We start from the raw sequence: 20,672 nt of genomic DNA, 5'->3' as shown, positions 1-20,672 counted from the left end.
GGAGTGAGAAACAGGGAGTCAGCAGAGCACAGATAGGCTAAGCAGGATTGGAACCATGGCTACAATACAAGCTAGCCAGTTGTTAGACCTTGGACAAGTCTTTAACCTCTCAGAACAGTGTTTTTTAATCGGTAAAAATGAGGCTAATATCTCTCTTATCTTACTGGGTTGTGAAGGATTCAATGAGAATGTTAAACACACCCTGGCACAAGGGCAGGATTCAGAAGATGGTAGCTCTGGTCCTGTTGTGGCAGTGCCACTGTTACTGTATAATAGTCTCCAAAGGAGCTTTAGTTCCATTCTCAGCAGGACTTGCCTTCTCGTCTGACTCCTTAGAACCTCAGGAAGCCCTCCTCACTACTCACCCACCACAAACCCATCTTCTGCTGGTCAGCTGGGCCAAATCATTTCCATCTAGGGCATCTGGCCAGAGACAGTCCCCTTTAGGCTGGTACCCCAACTTCCACACAAAGGCCAGAACCCTAGATAGTCTATGGGCTCCCCATTCCCTGCACTAATATCTTCTTCCTCCTTATATCTTTAACTACATGGGCAACTCTGGCCAGAGCATCTCCTAAGGGCAAAGTAAGGGCCTGGGACCACCCACCCAACCTGGAATGTGTGTGTGTTTGCACATGTGGGTTTGGGAAGAACAAACAGTCCTTACACACCTGCTTGATGACCTGTACCACTTCCTGGATGTGGGAGTTGTTAATCTCTCTCTTCAACCTATTGGAAAATGGAGTTTCAGAAAGGACAGGAGATTCCTGAGGGGAGTTGAGTGCCATAGAGTCTACTCAGAGTGTATGCAAAATTGGAAACACATCATAGGAGCAGAAACCAGCCACAGGAGTAAGCATGAAGGCCTAAGGATGATGTGGAGGGCAACAGAGCCTGGGGTCCTCTGAGGTCATGGCTTCCTCATTTCAAATGCACAGTCCTTGAAGGCTCAGATGGAAAAACACAGGTGGGAAGCAAAGCTGCCAGAGTGGACAGGCTCCTATGCCAACATGCACCTCTCTTTCTGCATGCTTAATTTTTCCTCAAATGCACCTCTCTACCCTAGTAGTATTGGTATCTATGTTTTGCCCAAGGAGGAAATTCTCCAACCAGAGGTGGCAGAAGTGGGATCAACATGCAAGAGCGACAGAAGAGGCACATCTTTAGAAACAAGAGTCAAGGTCCACTTGAGGGGTGGCCCCTTCCCACCTGGAGTGGGTGTGGGCTCAGCACTGGCCTTTGAGTCCTGGGTCTCCTCTGCAGGTGCTCACCTCTCCTGGGCCATCTTGTCTGAGGTGACCTTGATCATGGCCTGGATCCGTTCCAGCCTCTTGGCCTCCAGCTTTTTCTTCATCTCTTTGGTGTCACTACAGAGAGACAGGCATCAGAAAGATGCTTTGTGGGACTGGAACCTTTGCTGGCAGGTGAGAGCCCAGCGTAGGAGGAAGGCAGTCATACTTCTCTGAGGTCTCCTTGAGTGTCTTCAGTTCCAAAGCTTGTTTCTCTCGGGCCAATTCTATCATCTTGGCAATTTGCTGAGACAAGAGGTTGGAGAGGCTTAACTCTTGTGCTGAGGCTGTGTGTGAGTTGGCTGGGGCCTCAGTAGCCTCCCCACGTGCTCTTTGGGTCCCCATGCTGCACCCTAGGATCAGGTTCCCGCCCCTCTTAGAGATTTCGCATTTTCTTTGAGTTATCTTCGAGGAAGGGGAAGGGGTCAAGCTAATTGGCTCAGGGCCCATCCCTGGCACCTCTGCCACGTTCTGCTCCTTGCGCTTCAGGACGCATTCGTACTGCTCCTCGGCCTGCTGCCGCAGCTCCAACTCCAATTTCTCCTTCAGCTCTCGTACTCGCGCCTCCGCGCCCTCGGGGACCTCGCTCGGCACCGCCCAGGCGGCCTCCTCTCCGGGCAGGGTTCTGCAGGGCCACGTGGGGGCAGGCCCTAAGCCCTGGCCTCCAGCGCCTGCGCAGCCGAAGGCAGAGCGCTGGCCGATGACTTACCTCTTCTTGCGGGATCCCTTGCCAGGGCCGAGCTTGCGGCCACCACCCGGCGGCCGGATCCCGGACAGTTGCTCGGCCCCCTGCCGCAGCAGCTCCTCCCAGCGCCGCGCACCGCGCCGCTCTAAATCCCGCAGCTCTTTCTCATGACGCCGCTGCAGCTTCACGACGCCTTTCAGCTCTCGCAGCTCCCCTAGGCTGGCGGTCTGAGGCTCTGCGGAGCCAGTGTGAGCGAGTCGCCGTCCAGGGTCCCCTCTCCCCGCTTTCTTGAGTCCTTAGGAGCCCCACCCCCTCCCCCAGGTTCATTCCCAAGATCCCCGGAGCTCAGCAGGCGTACCTGTGGCTTCCTTCGAGGTCTCCTCCCTTGTCCTGGTTCCGGCCGCTGCAAGAGCCACCGGGTAGGCTGATTGGTGCCTGGGGATCCCTTTGGCTGACCTCCCTGCCTCTTGGAAGTCGAAGTACCGGCCCCTTGGCCCCTCGAAGGGCACTTACCGAGCCTCCTGGCTTCTGACACACCCCTTCCCTCTTACTTTAAATGTGTAGCCAGGCTGGGATGTGCCTGTGAATGCAGACGGGGTGCAGGCCTTCCCAGTGGGTTGGAGGACCTGAAATGCTTACCTGTCGATCCGTTACTGGTGGCAGCTGAGGCCCCGTTGACCTGGCCAGCAACTGGACTCCTGGATGAGAATGGCTTCTGTGTAGGGAATGCAGGTTAAGAAGGTGGCTCTATTCATCATGCCCTCCTCCCTGAACCAGGGACCCCGCCCCATCATGATGGTCCCCGGTGGGCCCCTGACAGTGGTCCAGGCAACACAGACCTCAGGCACACCGCCTCCCATGGCCTCTTTAAGCTTCACAGACTTCTTATCGTGGGCGCTGAAGAACTTGATGGGGTTGGCGAGGGCCACGGTGAGATCTGAGTGCACAGGGACATCATGGGCCTGGTATGAAGTCTTTTCTCCTGGCCTCACCCACTCAGTTCTGGCTGCCCCTCTCTGGAGGCTACTTTGGGCTTAGGGTAGGGGATCAACCATTAGCCTCCTACCTGCCCAGGTATCAGGTACATAGTCCTTCATCTCCAGAAGGACAAAGAGCGCAGGCATGGTAAGAGGCATGTTGCTTTCACTATGCAGGCAGAGGTGATGGTACCCTGGGAGGACATGATGAGGGGGGGACAGGTGAGCCACAGCCCATTCCCACAGCCCACAGCACTGCACATGGGCAGAGTAGCCCAGCACTCCAGAGTCCTAAGTTCTAGTTCTACACCTTCCTGGCTCTGTAACTTTGGACAGATTATCTTACCTCTCTGTGACTGTCTTCATCTGTGGAATGTGGATATTTTAGAATTAAGTGAGAATGTGTTAAAAAGCCCTTTGTTGTTGCTTTTGGTAAGTACTGTCAATTGGTTTTGACTCATAGCCACCCTCTATGGGGTTTCTGAGGAGTGACTGATGGGTTTAAACTTCCAACCTTGCAGTTAGCCGTCCAGGGCTTATCCTGCAGTGTCACACCTGTGGACATTTTAAATGCCCAATAAATGTCACTTACTTGGGAAACTGCCTCAGCAGTTCAAGAAAATTAAACTTTCCTATTAGGAAGGAGCCTAGTAACTTAGTGGGTTACGAGTTGGGTTGTTGAACTTAGCAGTTCGAATCTACCAGCCACTCTGCAGGAAAAAGTTGAGGTTTTTGCTCCTGTAAAGATTTATAGCCTCAGAAACCCTATACAGGGTTACTACTATGAGTTGAAACTGACTCGTAGACACACCACCATTAGGTGGGTCAAGACCCCACCTCTGTCAGTTTCTGAGAGAAATATGATTCCTGTCCCACCCATTATGGCTGATTATCTAAGTGGGGTATGTAAGGCCTCAGGGCCCCACCATCTGGACAGACTTTTGATACTGGCCTTGGTCTCAGACCCAAGGGAACTGTCCTTTCCTTACCAGAGTTCAGTGCATTGATGGGGATGATGCGGTGTCCAAGAAACTTGTTGTTTTCCTCCATTACAGCCACCCTGAGGGAGGCCAGCTCAGGCATCATGATCTGGGGAGAGTTCGGGATAAGACAGGCTAGGGAAGGGAGAGGGGAGCCGAGCTGTCCCCTCCCCTGGCTCTAGAAGTCTAAGGTCAGTAAGAGAACATGGCAGGAGGGACTCATTTGGTGAAGGCTGACAGAGGACATACTCTAGGTCACATACATAGACATCCTCTCAGCTCATGCCATGGCTGGCCCCCACCATGAACAAGGGCTGCAGATGCAGCCCAGGGCTCAGGCAGCTCCGCTGCAAACAGCCTTGGCAACCTTGTCCACAGTATCCAATGGGAGCACTGAGGAGCCCCTGCACCCTGGGATGAGAGTTCACAATCTGGCCTCTAATCCTAACTTGCACACCCATGCACATGCACACATATACATACACACATAAAGCCTGCTCACCAAATAAGACAACTGCAAATTCAGTTTTTCTTCTTTTGAAACTCAGGACGGGTGGAAGGAGGGAACTCAAGGAACTCCCTTGATTTGATTCCTCTTTTCTATGAGACTAAAACCTAGGGACAGATCCCTGCCCTTGCCCTACCCTAGTCCCCACCTTCTCAAAGACAAAAGGTTCCTCTTTCCAGACAGGATTGATGGAGTTGGGACTGGGTGACAGTTTGGTGCGGTATCGCCGCTTGGGGTCTCCAGGAAGGCCGAACAGCTCCACTTCCACATAGGTGCGCACGCTGCGGTCTGACAGGAACTGCCCAGAGATCACCTGGGGGTAGGCCCCATGCAGTTAGCTCTCCAGCTCAGGCTTTTCCCCAAGCATGGGGTCTCCGGCCGCCTGTAGCTGAAGTATCCACCCTTGGGTATAGTGAGGAGCCTTAGAGGTGGTGTAGTTCATGGGGTACAGCTAAGCTCTGGCATCCAGGGCATTCCAGCACTGAGGGGAGGAGCTTCGGCTTTCTTCCCTCCCTCCCTATGGAGGAAAGAAACAATGCCCTCCCCTAGGGCCTGGGGCTCTGCTGCCCCACTATAACCACTCTTCCTCCCCTCCCCCACCCCAGCATCAGCCCTTCCCCTTGGTTTCCATGGGCAACCAAGAGGCAGCCTCCAGCACTGAGGAGGAGGCAGTTTCCAAGGCAACTTGTTACTGCATGAACTGGCTGGGGTTGAAGTTTTCAGGATATCAGGGGAGGGGGTTGGGAATGGAAGAGTGAGGCTCGTGTATTTTACTCAAGACCCCAACCCTCCCAGCCACTGTTCTGCTTCTGAATCTTACTGTAATCGACAGGGTGGTAGCAACCACAACATCAATTCGGTCCACCGAGAAGGGGTTGAACTGCTTGTCTGGCCGGCGCATGAACTCATGCTTGAGGAGGTAGCCAGTCTGTCCATTGAACTCAAACAATGCCATATTCTGCTGCATGGGCAGGTCTGGGGGGACAAGGGCACTCAGAGGAGCCCAAGCCCAGGTTGGCACCCAGCCTTTACTTCCTACGTTTCCCAGCCTTCCCCATCATGTGAAGGGGAAGGTTGGGTAGACCATGAGTGACAGCCTGAGCCTTAGGGTAGCTCATTGCCCTGGATGGGCTTACAACCTGGAGTCAGCAGAAAACAAAGCCATGGCCAGACTGCAAGCTCACAGTGGGGCTGAGGCAGGTAGATCAGGTGATCCTACAGACACACTCAGACAGAGCAGCCAAACCCACGCCAGCACCTTGGCATCTACACCTACATACTCATATATATATGCAATCATACAGGCATTTAACCCCCTAACACTCACACTTGGGTGTGCCCCCAGAGTCTTACACAAACATCAGGATACCCCAATCTATCATAAAGACCTCCCAGAGGTGGGGGTGAAGGTTCAGGATGAGAGCAGGGACCAGCAGAGGGCTTCCAGGGGCCTAGCGTGCCCTCACCCATTGTCTGGAAGTTAAGAGCCACCATCTGGCAACCAGCGTTCCAGAACATCTGGGGCATGTAATTGGAGGAGTCCACGCGAGTGCCCTTGGGGTAAATACGGCTCATCTGGCGCTTGTTGTAACTGCCCTTGAGTTTAGGAGCCCAGCCTCAGGCTGCCTGCACTAGAAAGGCCCAACAACCCACCCTGGGAATCCTGCCCCCAGACCCTCATCAGTTCCCCACCCCACCCAGGGTCTCTGACTATGGAGGCTTCAAGGATACTCCACAAACTGCACTGAGGCCTTAGACAGCAGGTCATAAGCCTTGAGCTCAGTGAAGGAGGAGATGACATAGCTGCGGTTCTTCTCTGTAGAGGAGAGGAAAGCAAGGCATCCACATCAGGCCCTCCCCTCGCTCAGCCCTGCTCAGCCCTTTGGGACAGCTCCCTCCAGCCTAGGGATACCTTCCACCCAGCATTCCCATCAAGGCCTGAGGGAACCTGACCTGACCTCAGGGGAAATGTACAGATCTGTGTGGGAAACAGTGTATGCCACAGGTAAAGGATATTCACAGTGGACATACACAGGGATGAGAGGGTGCGCCATGGTCCTAGAGAACAGAGATGTGGGAAACGTGCTGAGGATGTGTCCAGGGGATCAGGTATTCACTGTACACTTGTTCAATGTAAGCACGTGCTGTGATGTGCACAAGGAGGGAAGCATGCAAGCTATGACTGAACACGTGGGATGAGAGGTATACACCAACTGTAGTATATTCTGTGGGTGTGCACAGGCTGAGGGTGCAGAGATGAGAGGGCATTGTTGTAGAGATCCAACTGTACAGAAGTGTATGCAGAAAGATACACATGTTGGGAGCATGTACAGGGAAAGGGAGGAATGCACTGTGTTTGAGTCCCATGAAGATAAGAGTCAGTAGCATGTGTACACAAAAGGTAAAGGGTACAAGAAGGCAGATGTGTCGGGCTGGTTTCTCTGACTTCCACCCCCTGCCAGGAAGTCTCCTCCCCAGGGAACAGGGCTTTAGCCTTAGATCAACCCAGAGTATAATTTAGCCTTGGGATGGTTGATCTGATGGCTCAGTCCTAGAACCATAGAACCCACAGGGGGCTGTTGGAGTTCCAGGTTAGCCTGGATGAGATGGCCTGTCAGAAACACTCCAGAGCATTTTACTTGGGGCCAAGTTCCTCAGTGCAGTGCTGGGAAACTGGGGGTCAGTGCCACTTGAACAAGTGCTTTGCCTGAGCCCTCTGCTGGATATTTATTGACAGGGAGTCTGAGCTCTCATTCTTTTTACCCCACCTGTCAAGATGCTCCTGGTGTCAGGATATACCTCTTGACAGTCTCCTGTATCTAGCCTAGTCTCCAGTTCCCAATCACCACCACAACTACTACCCCATGCTAACTTACGGGCAGAGAACTCAAAAGAGATGAACTTGGTAGGCTGGATGTAATTGACTAGGCTGGACATCTCCTCATAAGCTGTCACCTCCAGGCCTGCTGTGCCCTGGGGAGAAGGGAAGAGGGTGGAAAGAGAACAGTATAGAGCCCAGGAGCCCAGCCCCACACCTTCACCTCCGCACCCTCTACTCCAGAGGACCTTTCAGTGGAAGACTCCCCACACACCTCATCTGACTGCATTTTCTTTATTTCTTCTTCATCCAGGTTTCCAGACTCCTCCTCCTCTTCCTCTCCCACCTCTTCCTCCTCCAGCTCAGCTCCTTCCTCACCAGTCCACACTGTCACACACAGCCTGGTCAGCTTTGGGGGCAGGGTGGGACCCCTGCATCAAGTTGGCTCCCTGGTATATCTCCTCCAGGCCCAGACCCCTCTTTTTTTCCAGACACTCACCTTCCTTTCAGGGTGACTTACCTGTGTCCTCACCCACAGGGACTTTGGGTGGGCAACTACTTTCAGCCTCCCCCACAGGCTCCTTGTTGGGAGACACTGGGCCAGAAAACTGATTCTTCTTGTTCTTGATGAGAATTTTGCCTCGGAGGTCCTCAGGACTGGGCAGGAGGGTGCCAGGTTTTAACTGTGGGAGGGAAGAGAGACTCAGCACCATTTCTTCATCTTCAAGGTGTAGCCCATGCTACTCCTTTACAGCAAGCCATACTCCATTGGTCCCTGCCTACTTCTCTATTTATCCTTCAGGCTTCAGTTTAGCCATAACTTTCTCCAGAAAGTCCTTCCTGAGCCCCTAAAACCAGGTTAGAGCTCCCAAGTTCTCCACAGCAGTCACTAGATTGCAGAGGCCTGGTATCTTGTCTGTCTTCCCACCTAAGGACAGAGACTGTGTCTTGGTTACTAATGTACCCACAAGGCCCAGCACAGTGCCTCACACATTGTGGGTGACAGGATTCCATCTCCACAACCCTTTCAAAGGAATCCCAGCATCCTTTGGTCACATCTTCCTCTATAACCTGGCACCACCCTGCCTCCAGTTCCCAGGCCCAGATGTCTCACAGAGAAGTCCCCTTCACTCACCGGGAACTTTTCCAGGGGCTCTGTGAGCAGCATATCCCCAAACATTGTCCTGCAGTACTCGGCCATCTTAGCTTGTTGGCGGGGTCTGCATAGAGTGGGGGTGGGGTGGAGTTCAGCAACTCAGCCCCAACCCCTGTCGATCCTCTGTGCCCTTAATGACCTAGATTAGGGCTCAGAAGATCAGGGAGGCAGGGGCACAAGCCAGAGGTCCCAAGGGGTTCCATGGAGATTAGACTGAGACCTGTGAGAGAGCTAGAGGAGATGACCAGGGTCTGGGACTAGTTGGAGGGAGGACATTTACGGACAGGAAGTAGGTAGCAGGGTGAAGAACAAGATTGAATAGGCCTCAATACATACGAGTCCACATGGTTTTCAAATGACAGGATGACAGGATAAGGGGAGGTCTTAAAAGCACTTTCTGCAATAGCTTCAATAGCTTCCTGGAGGAGAAGGGGACTCAGTGCTCCAGGCTTCCCTCCCCATGGCATCTTTTCCCACTCTTCACTTATATACACACACATAACTGGATGACCACCGTAGCCCCCAAGCCCATTAGTCCCCACCCTAGTTCAAAGTGTTCCGGTCATTCCTTTCCTCTGGTCTGCCACTTACTGTTCTTTTGTTATTGTTAAGTATTGTCCAGTCAGTTCTGACTCATAGTAACTCTGTATAGGGTTTCTGAGGTGAAATTGGTGGACTTGAACCACTGACCTTGTGGAGAATAGTCCATTGCTTATCCTACAGTGCCACACCAGGACCCCAGTCTCCCACTGCTACCCTAAAAGTTTCTGGCCCAAGATCCTTCCTCGTACCATCCCTCCCAGCCCCCTCCACACCCCAAGTCTCACCTTGAAGAAGATGTCTGTGGTCATGGTGAAACCATGGGTGATGATGGGTTCCTCATCTGGGGGCTTCCCTTTCCAGCAGTCCAGCTCCACACAGCGGCAGCCAGATAGCAGAACCTGGCGGTACATCTCAGCAGAGGAAAGGCCTGAGAACTGACCGCCTACACCAGAGCCAAGAGCAGTAGCATCACTCACAGATCTCCCCTCCCCTACTCCCTCTTAGTCTGTCCTATTGGCAGAGTCAATAGCATGTAGGCAACCCCTGCTGAAGACTCAGACAACAAGAGCAGTCCCCATGCAAGGAAAGGTCAGCTATGAGGTTGCCAGGGCCTACCTGTCAGGTACGTGTTGTGTGAGGAGTTGATAAAGTAATGATTGAGTGGCTGTGTCATGTCTTGGTGAAGCAGCAGCTTGTCCTGGGCCAGCACACTATTCTCTGGTCCACAGAGAAACCAGACCATTCCCTCAGGTGACAGCTGACCTAGAGAACAGGGTTTATGTCAGAGCTGTGTCTCAGCTGCTGGGACAGGACAGGACCATGGTGGGTGAGGGGTTCCCTTAGTCCTCACCCCTTTGCACGTTGATACCACTGGGCTCATACTTGTCAATGAGGCCCTGGACCTGGTCAGGCCGTGCTAATGGGAACAGCAAGGAGTTGAGCCGTGGGTCCCGCTGTTTCTGATTGATGAATTTGGTCAGGTGCTCCTTGGTCATGTAGGGTTTGGCCTTGGCATGACTGTAGACCAGAGGGAGGAGCACAGATCTGCATTCACTGGACCTAGGGGCTCAATGTCTTCTCCAGTGAAGCCTCTGATTCCAGCATGGTAGGTGGGAGGAAAGATTGCTAGCTAGGCCCCTTTTCCATGTCAATCCCAGCCCAAGAAACTCACTAGGAAGTGAAAATCTCATCTATTTCTGGCCGAGGACAGAGGCTCATGAGGAAACTCTTGTAAACGGATTCTGGGAAGTCCTCAGGATTAATGGCATCATTCTGGAAAATAGAAAGTTTTCTCATCATCCCTGCCCTCATATCCTCAGATCTGGAAACCACAAACTAGGCCCAACCCTTAGCAAGGGAGCCTCTTCAGAGGGAGGGCTCAGGGCAGACAGAGGAGCATCAAGGACACCATTGATGAGCAGCCATTTCTCAAAACCCTGATTGCTGAGCAAAGAGCATGCTTAGCTGGTTTGCTTTGCCTCTGAATTTAGACAATAACTAGGGCAAGATTAGTAGTAAAAATGACCAGAAAAAAAAAGAAAGGATACTAAAATTAAGTGGTACTGCTTACCAGAGAAGTGGAATTTTTTTTATTATAAAAGAAGTTATTTAAATGTAAGCATATATGCAGCTAACAACAGAGTCGCAAAATATATGAAGCAAAAACGTGCATAATTGAAATGAGAAATAGACAATCCAACGTTTATAGTTGGAGATTTCAATACCCCATTTTCAATAATGGATAGACCAACTTGGGAGAAAATAAAATAAAGACTTGAACAATGCTGCTAGCTAACTAGATCTAATAAACATCTATAGACAGCTCCATGCAATAACAGCAGAATACACATTGTGCTATTCTTCAAGTGCACACCGATCATTCTCCAAGATAGATCATATGTCAAGCTCCAAAACAAGTCTCAATAAATGTAAGAGACAAATAATATAAAGTATATTCCTTAGCCATGATGGAATGAAATTAGAAATCAATACCAGAAGAAAACTTAGGAAATTCACAAATATGTGGAAATTATACAATGGCTCAAAGAAGAAATAACAAGGAAAAATAGAAAATACTTTGAAATGAATGACAAGCTTAAATTTATGGGATGCAGCTAATGCAGTCCTTGTAGGGAAACTTATAGCTATGAATGCCTAAATTAAAAACGAAAGATCTTGAACCAATAACTTAACCTCCTACTTTAAAAAACTAGAAAAATAAGAGCAACCTAAATCCAAAGCAAGCAGAAGGAAGGAAATAACAAAGACTATACAGGTGGAGGCTTGCATGATGCTGTGATCCTGGAAACTATGACACTGGTATTTTAAATACCAGCAGGGTACACTGAAGGTGGACAGGCTTTAGCTGAGTTTCTAGACTAAGACAGACTGGAAAGAAGGAGAGGCAGACCACTTCTAAATGGTTAGTCACCAAAAACCTTATGAATAGCAGGAGAACACTGTCAGCACCAGAATACTGAATACTGAAACATGATGAATAGCTCCAGAATATTGTCAGATATAGTGCTAGAAGATGAGCTTCTTAGTTTGAAAGCAACTCAAAATACAACTGAGGAAATGCTGCCTCAAAGTAGAGTTGATCATGATGATGGGAATGGAGTAAAACTTTCAGGACCTTCATTTGCTGATGGGGCACAACTCAAAATGGGTAAAAACAGCTGCAATCATCCATTAATAATCACAACATGGAATGTATGAATTATGAATCTAGGAAAATTGGAAGTTCTCAAAAATGAAATGGATGCATAAACATCGATATTCTAGGCATTAGTGAGCTGAAATGGACTGATATTGGCCATTTTAAATCTGACAATCATATGGTTTACTATGCTGAGAATAACACATTGAAGAGGAAGGGTGTCATATTCATCATCAAAAAGAACATTTCAAGATCTATATTGAAGTACAATGCTGTCTGTGATAGAATAATATCCATACACCTATAAGGATGACCAGTTAACACCACTATTATTCAAATTTATGCACTAACCACTAAAGCTAGTAGTGATGATGAAATTGAAGCAGTCTACTAACTTTTCGGTCTGAAATTGATCAAACATACAATCAAGATGTATTGATAATTATTGGTGATTGGAATGCAAAAATTGGAAACGAAGGATCAGTAGTTGGAAAATATGCCCTAGGTGATAGAAATTCTGCTGGGGATTACATGATAGAGTTTTGCAAGACCTTTGACTTGTTCATTGCAAATAGGTTTTTTAAAAAACAACATGAAAGACAACTGTACACGTGGACCTCACCAGATGTTGTTGTTTTTGTTGTGCGATGGAGTCGGTTCCAACTCATAGCGACCCTGCATAGAGTTTCCAAGGCTGTAAATCTTTACGGGAGCAGAAAGCCTCATCTTTCTCCCATGGAACAGCTGGTAGTTTCAAACCGCTGACCATGATATTAGCAGCCCAATTCGTAACCACTATGCTACCAAAGCTCCTACCAGATGGCATACACAAAAATCAAGTTGAATACAGCTTTGGAAAGAGATGGTGGAAAAGCTCCATATCATCAGCCAAAACAAGACAAATATTTCTAGAAAGATTGCAGAACAGACCATCAATTGCTCATATGCAAGTTCAGACTGAAGTTGAAAAAAAAATTTTAAAGTCTTTGATAGCCAAAATTTGACCTTGAACATATCCTACCTGAATTTAGAAGTCATCTCAAGAACAGATTTGATGCATTTGACACTAATGACTGAAGACCAGAAGAATTATGGGATGATATCAAGATCATCATACAGGAAAAAAGCAAAAGGTCAGTAAGGAAACAACAAAGGAAGAAAAGACCAAAATGGATGTCAGAAGAGACTCTGAAACTTGCTCTCCAGTGTAGAGACGCTAAAGCAAATGGAAGAAATGAGGAAGTAAGAGAGCTGAACAGAAAATTTCAAAGGACAACTTGAGAAGACAAAGTTAAATATTGTAATGAAATATGCACAGACCTGGAGTTAGAAAACCAAAGAGAAGAACACACTTAGCATTTCTCAAGATGAAAGAACTAAAGAAAAAATTCAAGTCTTCACTTGAAATATTGAAGGATTCTATGGGCAAAATTATTTGGAGTTCTGTTGTGGTACTGTAGGATAAGTACTGAACTACAAAGTTGGTTTGAACAACAAGGTCAGTAGTTCAAACTCATCAGTCGCTCCTCAGAAACTCTATACAGAGTCTGTATGAGTTAGACTCGATTCAATGGCCCTTAGCAACAACAATGAACAAAATACTGAATGATTCAAAAAGCATCAAAAGAAGATGGAAGGAAAACAGAGTCACTGTACGCCCCCCCACCCCCCCCAAAAAAAACAAGTCTCCAGGAATTGATGGAATACAAATGGAAATCTTTCAACAAATGGGAGCCACTCACTTCTCTATGCCAAGAAATTTGGAAGACAGCAACCTGGCTAACTGATTGGTAGAGATCCATTCCAAAGAGAGGTGACCCAACAGAATTCAGAAAACATAAGACAATGTTATCACTATCACATGCAAGTAAAATTTTGCTAAAGATAATTAAATAACTGCCACAGTACATTGATGGGAAACTGCCAGAGGTTGAAGCAGGATTCAGATGAGGATGTAGAACAAAAGGGATATCATTGCTGATATCAGATGGATCTTGGCTGAAAGTAGAGAATACCATAAAGATGTTTCCCTGTGCTTTATTGACTAAGCAAAGGCTTTTGTGTGGATCATAACAAGATATGGACAACATTGTGGAGAATGAATATGTTGAAACACTTAATTGTGCTCATGAGGAACCTGCGTGTAGACAAAGAGGCAGTTGTCCAAATAGAACAAGGGGACACCAAATGGTTTTAAATCAGGAAAGGTGTGCTCCAGGATTGTATTCTTTCACCACACTTGTTCAGTCTGTATGCTGAGCAAATAATCTGAGAAGATGGATTATATGAAGAAGAATGTGGCATCAGGATTAGAGGAAGACTCATTAACAACCTGTGATATGCAGATGATACAACCTTGCTTGCTGAAAGTGAATGAGGACTTAAAATACTTACTGATGAAGATCAAAGACCACAACTTTCAGTATGGGTTGCACCTTAATGTAAAGAAAACAAAAATCCACACCACTGGACCAATAAATAATATCACAATAAATGGAAAGATGATTGAAGTTATCAAGACTTCAATTTGCTTAGATCTGCTATCAACACTCATGGAAGAAGCAGTCAAGATATCAAATGATGTATTGCAATGGGCAAATCTGCTGCACAAGACTTCTTTAAGATGTTTCAAAGCAAAGATCTCAGTTTGAGGAGTAAGGTGCGCCTGACCCAAGCCATGGTATTTTCAGTAGCTTCACATGCATGTGAAAATTGGACAGCGAATAAGGAAGACTGTAGAAGAATTGATGCATTTTAGTTATAATGTTGTAGAACAATATTAAAAGTACCATGGACTGTTAGAATAACAAATCAATCTGTGTTGGAAGAAGTACAACTTAAATGTTCCTTAGAATCCAGGATGGTGAGAGTTTGTCTTTCATTCTATGGACACATTATCAGGAGGAACCAGTCCCTGGAGAAAGACATCATGCTAGGTAAAGTTAAGTGTGGATAAAAAAGAGGACTTCCAATGAAATGGATTGGCACAGTGGTAGCAGCAATGGGCTCAAGCTTGACCAAAATGGTGGGGATGCTACAAGACCAGGCAGTGTTTTGTTATGTCATGCGTGGGGTTGCTATGAGTTGGAACCCACCCGACAACAGCTAACAACATCAACAAGATACAGAAATAATTTTAAATAAAGACTAGGAAAGCAATAGAGGGAACTCAGTGAAACCAAAAGATTTCTTTTGAAAATATAAGCAAATTTTACAAAACCTTAGCTAGATTGACCAAGAAACAAGAGAGGTCTCAAAATAAATAAAATTGGAGTAAAAGAGAGGACATTATTATCAACTTTATAGAAATTAAAATGATTATAAGGCAAATTATAAAAAACTGTATAGCAACAAAATAGATAACCTAGATGAAATGGACATATGTCTAGAAAGACAAAGAAGACTTTAACTCAAGAAGAAGAAGAAAATCTAAATAGTCCTATAACAAATAAAATGATTGAATTAGTAATTTTAAAACTTCCCACAAATAAAAGCTTAGTTCTAAATGGCCTCACTTCAACTAAAGTAAACATTTAGGGAAGAATTAAACACCAATCTTTCACAAACTCTTTTTAAAAATAGAAGAGGAGGAAACACATCCCAATTCATTCTATAAAGCCAGTGGTATCCTGATACCAAGATCACACAACAACATCATAAGAAAAGAAAGTTACAGATGGTTATCCCTTATAAGTATTGACACAAAAATCCTAAACAAAACACAAGCTAACAGATGCAAAAGTATATTAAAAATATTATACATCATGATAGGGTGGATTTTATCTCAGGAATTCAAGAATGGTTCAACAGACAGACAAAATCAATCAACTAATAAAGAAAACAATTGTAAATTGCTACAATTTGATGAACTTGACCTATACTTACGTATGTAGTAACTCAAAATACCAACTGAGAAGTGAAGGAGTCTTCACATCAAGGATCAAACCTATTTCGTCTGTACACAGGGTTGATAGGGACAGGCAACTTAGACATTAGCTACCTAAAATGGGGGGCTATAAAGGCACAAAGTTTTCAAGAGGGAGTTTACTTTTAGAGTCTGGGGGAAGGTAGAATCCCCACTAATAGTTTTCATCAGTCTAGATGGGTCTGGTGAAAGGAGATGGGAATAAGATTATTATGATTCAATACTAAGTAATTGTGCAATTGTCACAACTGTGAAGGTAGAAGTTTTGTAACATAAAGGGGGGAGTAGTTAATCCAACATTCCAGGAACAGAGGACCCTAGGACCATCGAGGGAGAAGAGCCTGAGCAGAATGTTGGACCCCATCCAGACAAGCAGCAACACCAGAGGTGGAGGCCGAGATGAGGACATGGAGAGATATAGCAGCTGAGAGTGCTAGACTCATGGAAAGAGAAAGGCTGTATGGTGGCGTCCAGGAGGCAGGCTTGTAGAATGTGCCCTTTGGTTGGTTTTGTGTACATCAAAACAAACAAACAAAAAAAGAGGGAATAGAAACAAATACTGTTGAATGATGATGCATGGAGGGAATTATAATCATTGCAATGAAATGAAATACAATAAGATGAGTGCAAAACCAGTGTTCTCCCATGTAAACTATCACTCAATTCACAATAAAAGCTAATTTAAAAACCCAGTCAATATAATACATCATATTAACAGAATAAAGGACAAATCGACATAATCATCCTCAACACTTGTGGACAGAGAAGAGTTAGTTGAATAAAAAAATCTAATACTTTTTCTTGATAAAAGCATGCAACAAAATAGGAATAGTAGGGAACTTTCCCAACCTAATAAAGGGCATTTATGAAAAATTCATGCTAACATACTTAATGGTGAAATATGAAATGTCCCCCCCCCCTAAAATAGGAACAAGATGAGGATGTCTGCTCTTGCCACTTCTATTCAATAGTATCCTCTTGCCACTTCTACTCAGTTATTTGCTAAGGTCCCTAGAGAAGACAATCAAGAGAAAGAAATTAAAGGCATACCTATAATAAAGGAAGAAACAAAACTATCTCCATTTGCCAATGACATGTATACAGAAGATCCTAAGGAATCTATTGTGAGAAGCTCAAGAGTTAAAGGCAACAAAGGTAAATACTATTATTAAATATACAATACTGCAAGAACAGCAGTAGTAACAATCTACAAGTGGATGTGGAGATAGACACAAAAGCTAAACAAGTATGGGAAGGTGAATGGGACTGCAGCCACAAATATAGGTAGGTTTGACAGAGGATAATTCTACATACGTATTTACATGTGCTGCAAATCCATGAATGTAGCAGAGCATACAGGGGACAAAGTTGTGAAATCTTCTTAGCCATAGTCAAGCCCCTTATGGGAATCAGTTGCTAGGCCTGAGGACTCAGGACCATAGTCTCAGGGGTACATCAAGGATAATTGGCATAACACAGCCCAAAAAGACAATGTTTTACATCCTACTTGAGTAGTGACTGGGGTCTTAAAACCTTACACCATCTAAGGTGCAACTATTGGTCTCTTCCCATCTGAAGCAAAAAAAGAATGAAGAAAATAAAAGACACATGGAAACAATTATTTAGAGGACGACTGATCCACTACTGACCACTCCAAAAGGATCACAATAGGAAGTCCTGGATAGAGTGGGAGAAGAATGTGGAACAAAACTCAAAATAACAAACCAGACTTACCGGTCTGATAGAGACTGGAAGACTCCCTGAGGCCATAGTCCTTAGACACCCTTTAATCCTAGAACTGAACTCATCACACACCCATTCCCACCCTCCACCCCTGTCCCTTGGCTCAACCTTCAGCCAACCAATAGACAGTTTATAAGGTGAACAGTAACACCAGGTAGGTACTCACTCCTTAGAACCATCAGCCATTCCTAGATGACAGCATTTGCCCAGGCACAAGGAGAGAAAAGAAAGAAGGACCAAAGAAAATGGTAAACACAGGAAGTGGGAAGATTGTGGGATTGCAGTCAGTGTCATAAACAAAATATATTTAAATTGTTGAACGGAAAACCAATTTGCTATGCTCTAAATAAAAAGAAGTTTCTAAAAATCTGTTGGAACTAATAAATGAGCTCAGCAAATGCAGGATACAAGTACATGTAAAAATCAGTTATGTTTCTATACACTAACAGTGAACAATTTGAGAATAATTAAGAAAAAAATCCCATTTAAAATAGCATCATAAAGAATAAAACACAGGAGAATAAAAGCAACTCTAAAGGTTGTAGACTGGAAAATATAAAACATGGTTGAAAGAAATTAAAGATGATCTAAACAAATGGAGAGACACCCCATGTTTATGAATAGTGTTAAATGACATGACTTTCCAAATTTATTTACAGATATACCACAAATATCTAATATTTAGCAAATTATCTAATGTCTTTTTTTAGCCATAGTCTGTAACTCCTACCAAACCATGTTTCTGTCCTGCTGAGGCTAGGTGAGAGAAGGTGGGAGAAGACTGACATGATTCAGCTGCGGATGTTAGCAGAGTTCACTGTAATTGTAAAAATGTGAAACTTTAGCATGGGTATAAAATGAACCATCTCAGAAGCAGGAGGAGGGTGATCTCACTACCATCAAAGTAGAAGATCGAGGAGTAGAGCATGTCCTTTAGACCCTGAGCTCCTTGCACACTAAACCTCCTTGATGCCTGGACAGAAAGCTGTGGCTTCAGAGGAGTGTCAGAGAGTAGCATCGTCAGAATCAAGAACCAGAGCATGGGACAGAGCACAGAATAAGCAAAGCTGACTATCTTTGGGCAAACAGCTTATAGAGTGGGGAGCCTCCAAAGCGCTTAATTGGGGGAGCTAGGTTTGCTGACCCATGGAGCTAGAGTCAAGAGCCCCAGGTTGAGGCTTATGATGGAGTAGTGTGTCCTGTGGGTATTTACCAGCAGGTGACTGGAACAACTGTGCCCTAAGCATTTTCTGATCCTGTATTATAATCTAGTAACTTCTATAATAAGCCCCATACTGTGAGTGTTGTCTCTGAATTCTGTGTGGCCATTGTAACAGATAATTGAACTCAACTGAAGAGTAGAGAGGAATGTGGGAGGAATGTTTGGTGTCACATTTTTTGCTGTTATAAAAATCCAACTGCCTTTTTTGCAGAAATTGACAAGCTGATCCTAAAGCTCATATGAAAAAGCAAGAAAACCAGAATAGCCCAAATAAACGTGATTCAAGAAAACAAAATTGAAGTACTCACAATTTTCTAATTTCAAAACTTACTACAAAGCTACAGTAATCAAGACAATGCAGTACTGGTATAAGTACAGACATATAGATCAATGAATTAGTATTGAATGCTCAGAAATAAGCCCTCATGTTTGTGGTTGATTGATAGTCAACAAGGATGCTAAGATAACTCAATGGGTAAAAGAAAAGTCTCTTCAACCATTGGTGTCCACATTTAAAGAATGAAATTGGACCTCTACTTCACACCAAATGCAAAAATTTAACATTGATTATAACCCTAAAATGTAAGCGAACTATAAAAGTCTTCAAAGAAAATATAGGGGTAAATTTTAATGACCTTGGCTTAGGCAATGGTTCTAAGATACAACATCCAAAATAAAAGTGGTAACATACTTTTAGTACGTAATAGACACATTAGATAGCAACACAATTTAAAAATTTTGATCTTCAAAGGACACCATCAAGAAAATAAAAAGACAAATGACAGAATGGGATAAATGATGTAAATCAGATATCTGATAAAGGAGTCGTTGTTATTGTTAAGTGCCGTCGAGTCAGTTCTGAGTCATAGCAACCTTGTGTAGGATTTCCATGGAGTGGCTGATGAGTTTGAGCCTCTGACTTGATGGTTCAAACTGACCTTGTGGCCCAATGCTTATCCTGCAGAGCCACGCCAGGAGTTTTATCCAGAATATAAAAAGAGCCACTACAATTAAACAATATGAAGCAAATAATCTGACTGAAAAATTAGCAAAAGATTTGAATAAACATTTCCCCAAAGAAGATATACAATAAGCACATGACTAACATCATTAGTCATTCCAAACCAAACCAAGTTAACCCACTGCTATCAAACAGATTCAGACTCATAGTAACGCGATAGGACAGGGTAGAACTGCCACATAGGGTTTCCAAAACTATACATCTTTGCAGAACCCGTATGTCACATTGTTGTAGAGCAGCTGGTCATTAAGGGAATGCAAATCAAAATCACACTGAAATATCACTTCATTACCCACTACCCATTTTGTTATTGTTAAGTGCCATCAAGTCTGTTTGGACTCATAATGATGCTGTATAGGGTTTCCAAGGAGCAGTTGGTGAGTTTGAACCACTGACCTTGTGGTTCAAACCAACTTTGAGGATGAGTGCTTATCTATGGCACCACACCAGAACTCCACTACCCATTTGGATGGATAAAGTAAAATTTAATAAAATTTTTTTAACTATAACAAAAGTTGACAAAAATATGAAGAAATTGGAACCTTCATACATTACTGGCAGGACTGTAAAATAATGTAGTCACTTCAGAAAACAAGCAATTCCTTCAAATATTAAACATAAGACTCAACAGTTACACCCCTCAGTAATAAAATGAAATGAAAGCATATGTCTATATGAATGTGTGTAACAACATAATTCATAAAAGCCAAAAAGTGAAACCAACAAAAATGTTCTTCAACTGAGGAATTCATAAAATGTGGTATGTCCATATAATGGAATATTATTCCACAATATAAAAGAATGAAGTACTAATACATGCTACAACTTGAATGTATGGCACTGTAGGATAAGCACTAGATTGCAAGGTTGGTTTGAACTGCAAGGTCAGTGGTTCAAACTCACCAGCTGCTCCTTGGAAACCCATATAGGTTTACTATGAGTCAGAACAGACTCAACGGCTCTTAACAACAATAGCTTGAATGAACCTTAAAAATAGACTAAGTCAGGCAAAATAAACAAAATGGCAGATAGGGTGAAAGTGCAGTGAGGAGCTCCATCAGCAACAACACAGAATACCGGACTAAGCAGGCTCAGGGGATGGTCCCAGAAATCTGAACCACTTATAAAGGAATATTTACAAAGTTG

The 20,672-nt window shown here is 44.9% G+C and overlaps 1 protein-coding gene across 1 annotated transcript in view; it reads right to left on the bottom strand.

The window, feature by feature from the left end:
• PLCB2 (phospholipase C, beta 2) overlaps window positions 1–20,672 on the bottom strand; it is a 33,539-nt gene that overhangs the window by 605 nt on the left and 12,262 nt on the right. The window contains exons 8-30 of the mRNA XM_006831903.1: window positions 10,128–10,228; window positions 9,807–9,973; window positions 9,572–9,718; window positions 9,241–9,398; window positions 8,750–8,832; window positions 8,393–8,477; window positions 7,778–7,940; window positions 7,532–7,644; window positions 7,316–7,412; window positions 6,171–6,255; window positions 5,906–6,030; window positions 5,260–5,414; window positions 4,588–4,752; window positions 3,941–4,040; window positions 3,041–3,145; window positions 2,814–2,911; window positions 2,614–2,689; window positions 2,333–2,377; window positions 1,999–2,209; window positions 1,749–1,914; window positions 1,459–1,535; window positions 1,272–1,367; window positions 672–729 (exon numbers count right to left, since the gene is read on the bottom strand). Of these exons, the coding sequence (XP_006831966.1) occupies window positions 672–729; window positions 1,272–1,367; window positions 1,459–1,535; window positions 1,749–1,914; window positions 1,999–2,209; window positions 2,333–2,377; window positions 2,614–2,689; window positions 2,814–2,911; window positions 3,041–3,145; window positions 3,941–4,040; window positions 4,588–4,752; window positions 5,260–5,414; window positions 5,906–6,030; window positions 6,171–6,255; window positions 7,316–7,412; window positions 7,532–7,644; window positions 7,778–7,940; window positions 8,393–8,477; window positions 8,750–8,832; window positions 9,241–9,398; window positions 9,572–9,718; window positions 9,807–9,973; window positions 10,128–10,228 (2,676 nt within the window). The remainder of the gene's footprint in view (window positions 1–671; window positions 730–1,271; window positions 1,368–1,458; window positions 1,536–1,748; window positions 1,915–1,998; window positions 2,210–2,332; window positions 2,378–2,613; window positions 2,690–2,813; window positions 2,912–3,040; window positions 3,146–3,940; window positions 4,041–4,587; window positions 4,753–5,259; window positions 5,415–5,905; window positions 6,031–6,170; window positions 6,256–7,315; window positions 7,413–7,531; window positions 7,645–7,777; window positions 7,941–8,392; window positions 8,478–8,749; window positions 8,833–9,240; window positions 9,399–9,571; window positions 9,719–9,806; window positions 9,974–10,127; window positions 10,229–20,672) is intronic.

Source organism: Chrysochloris asiatica, unplaced genomic scaffold (genome assembly GCF_000296735.1).
Source record: "Chrysochloris asiatica unplaced genomic scaffold, ChrAsi1.0 scaffold00004, whole genome shotgun sequence".
Taxonomy (NCBI): Eukaryota; Metazoa; Chordata; class Mammalia; order Afrosoricida; family Chrysochloridae; genus Chrysochloris; species Chrysochloris asiatica.
Note: the sequence above shows the minus strand (reverse complement) of the source record. Positions and strands in the feature narration are given on the sequence as shown.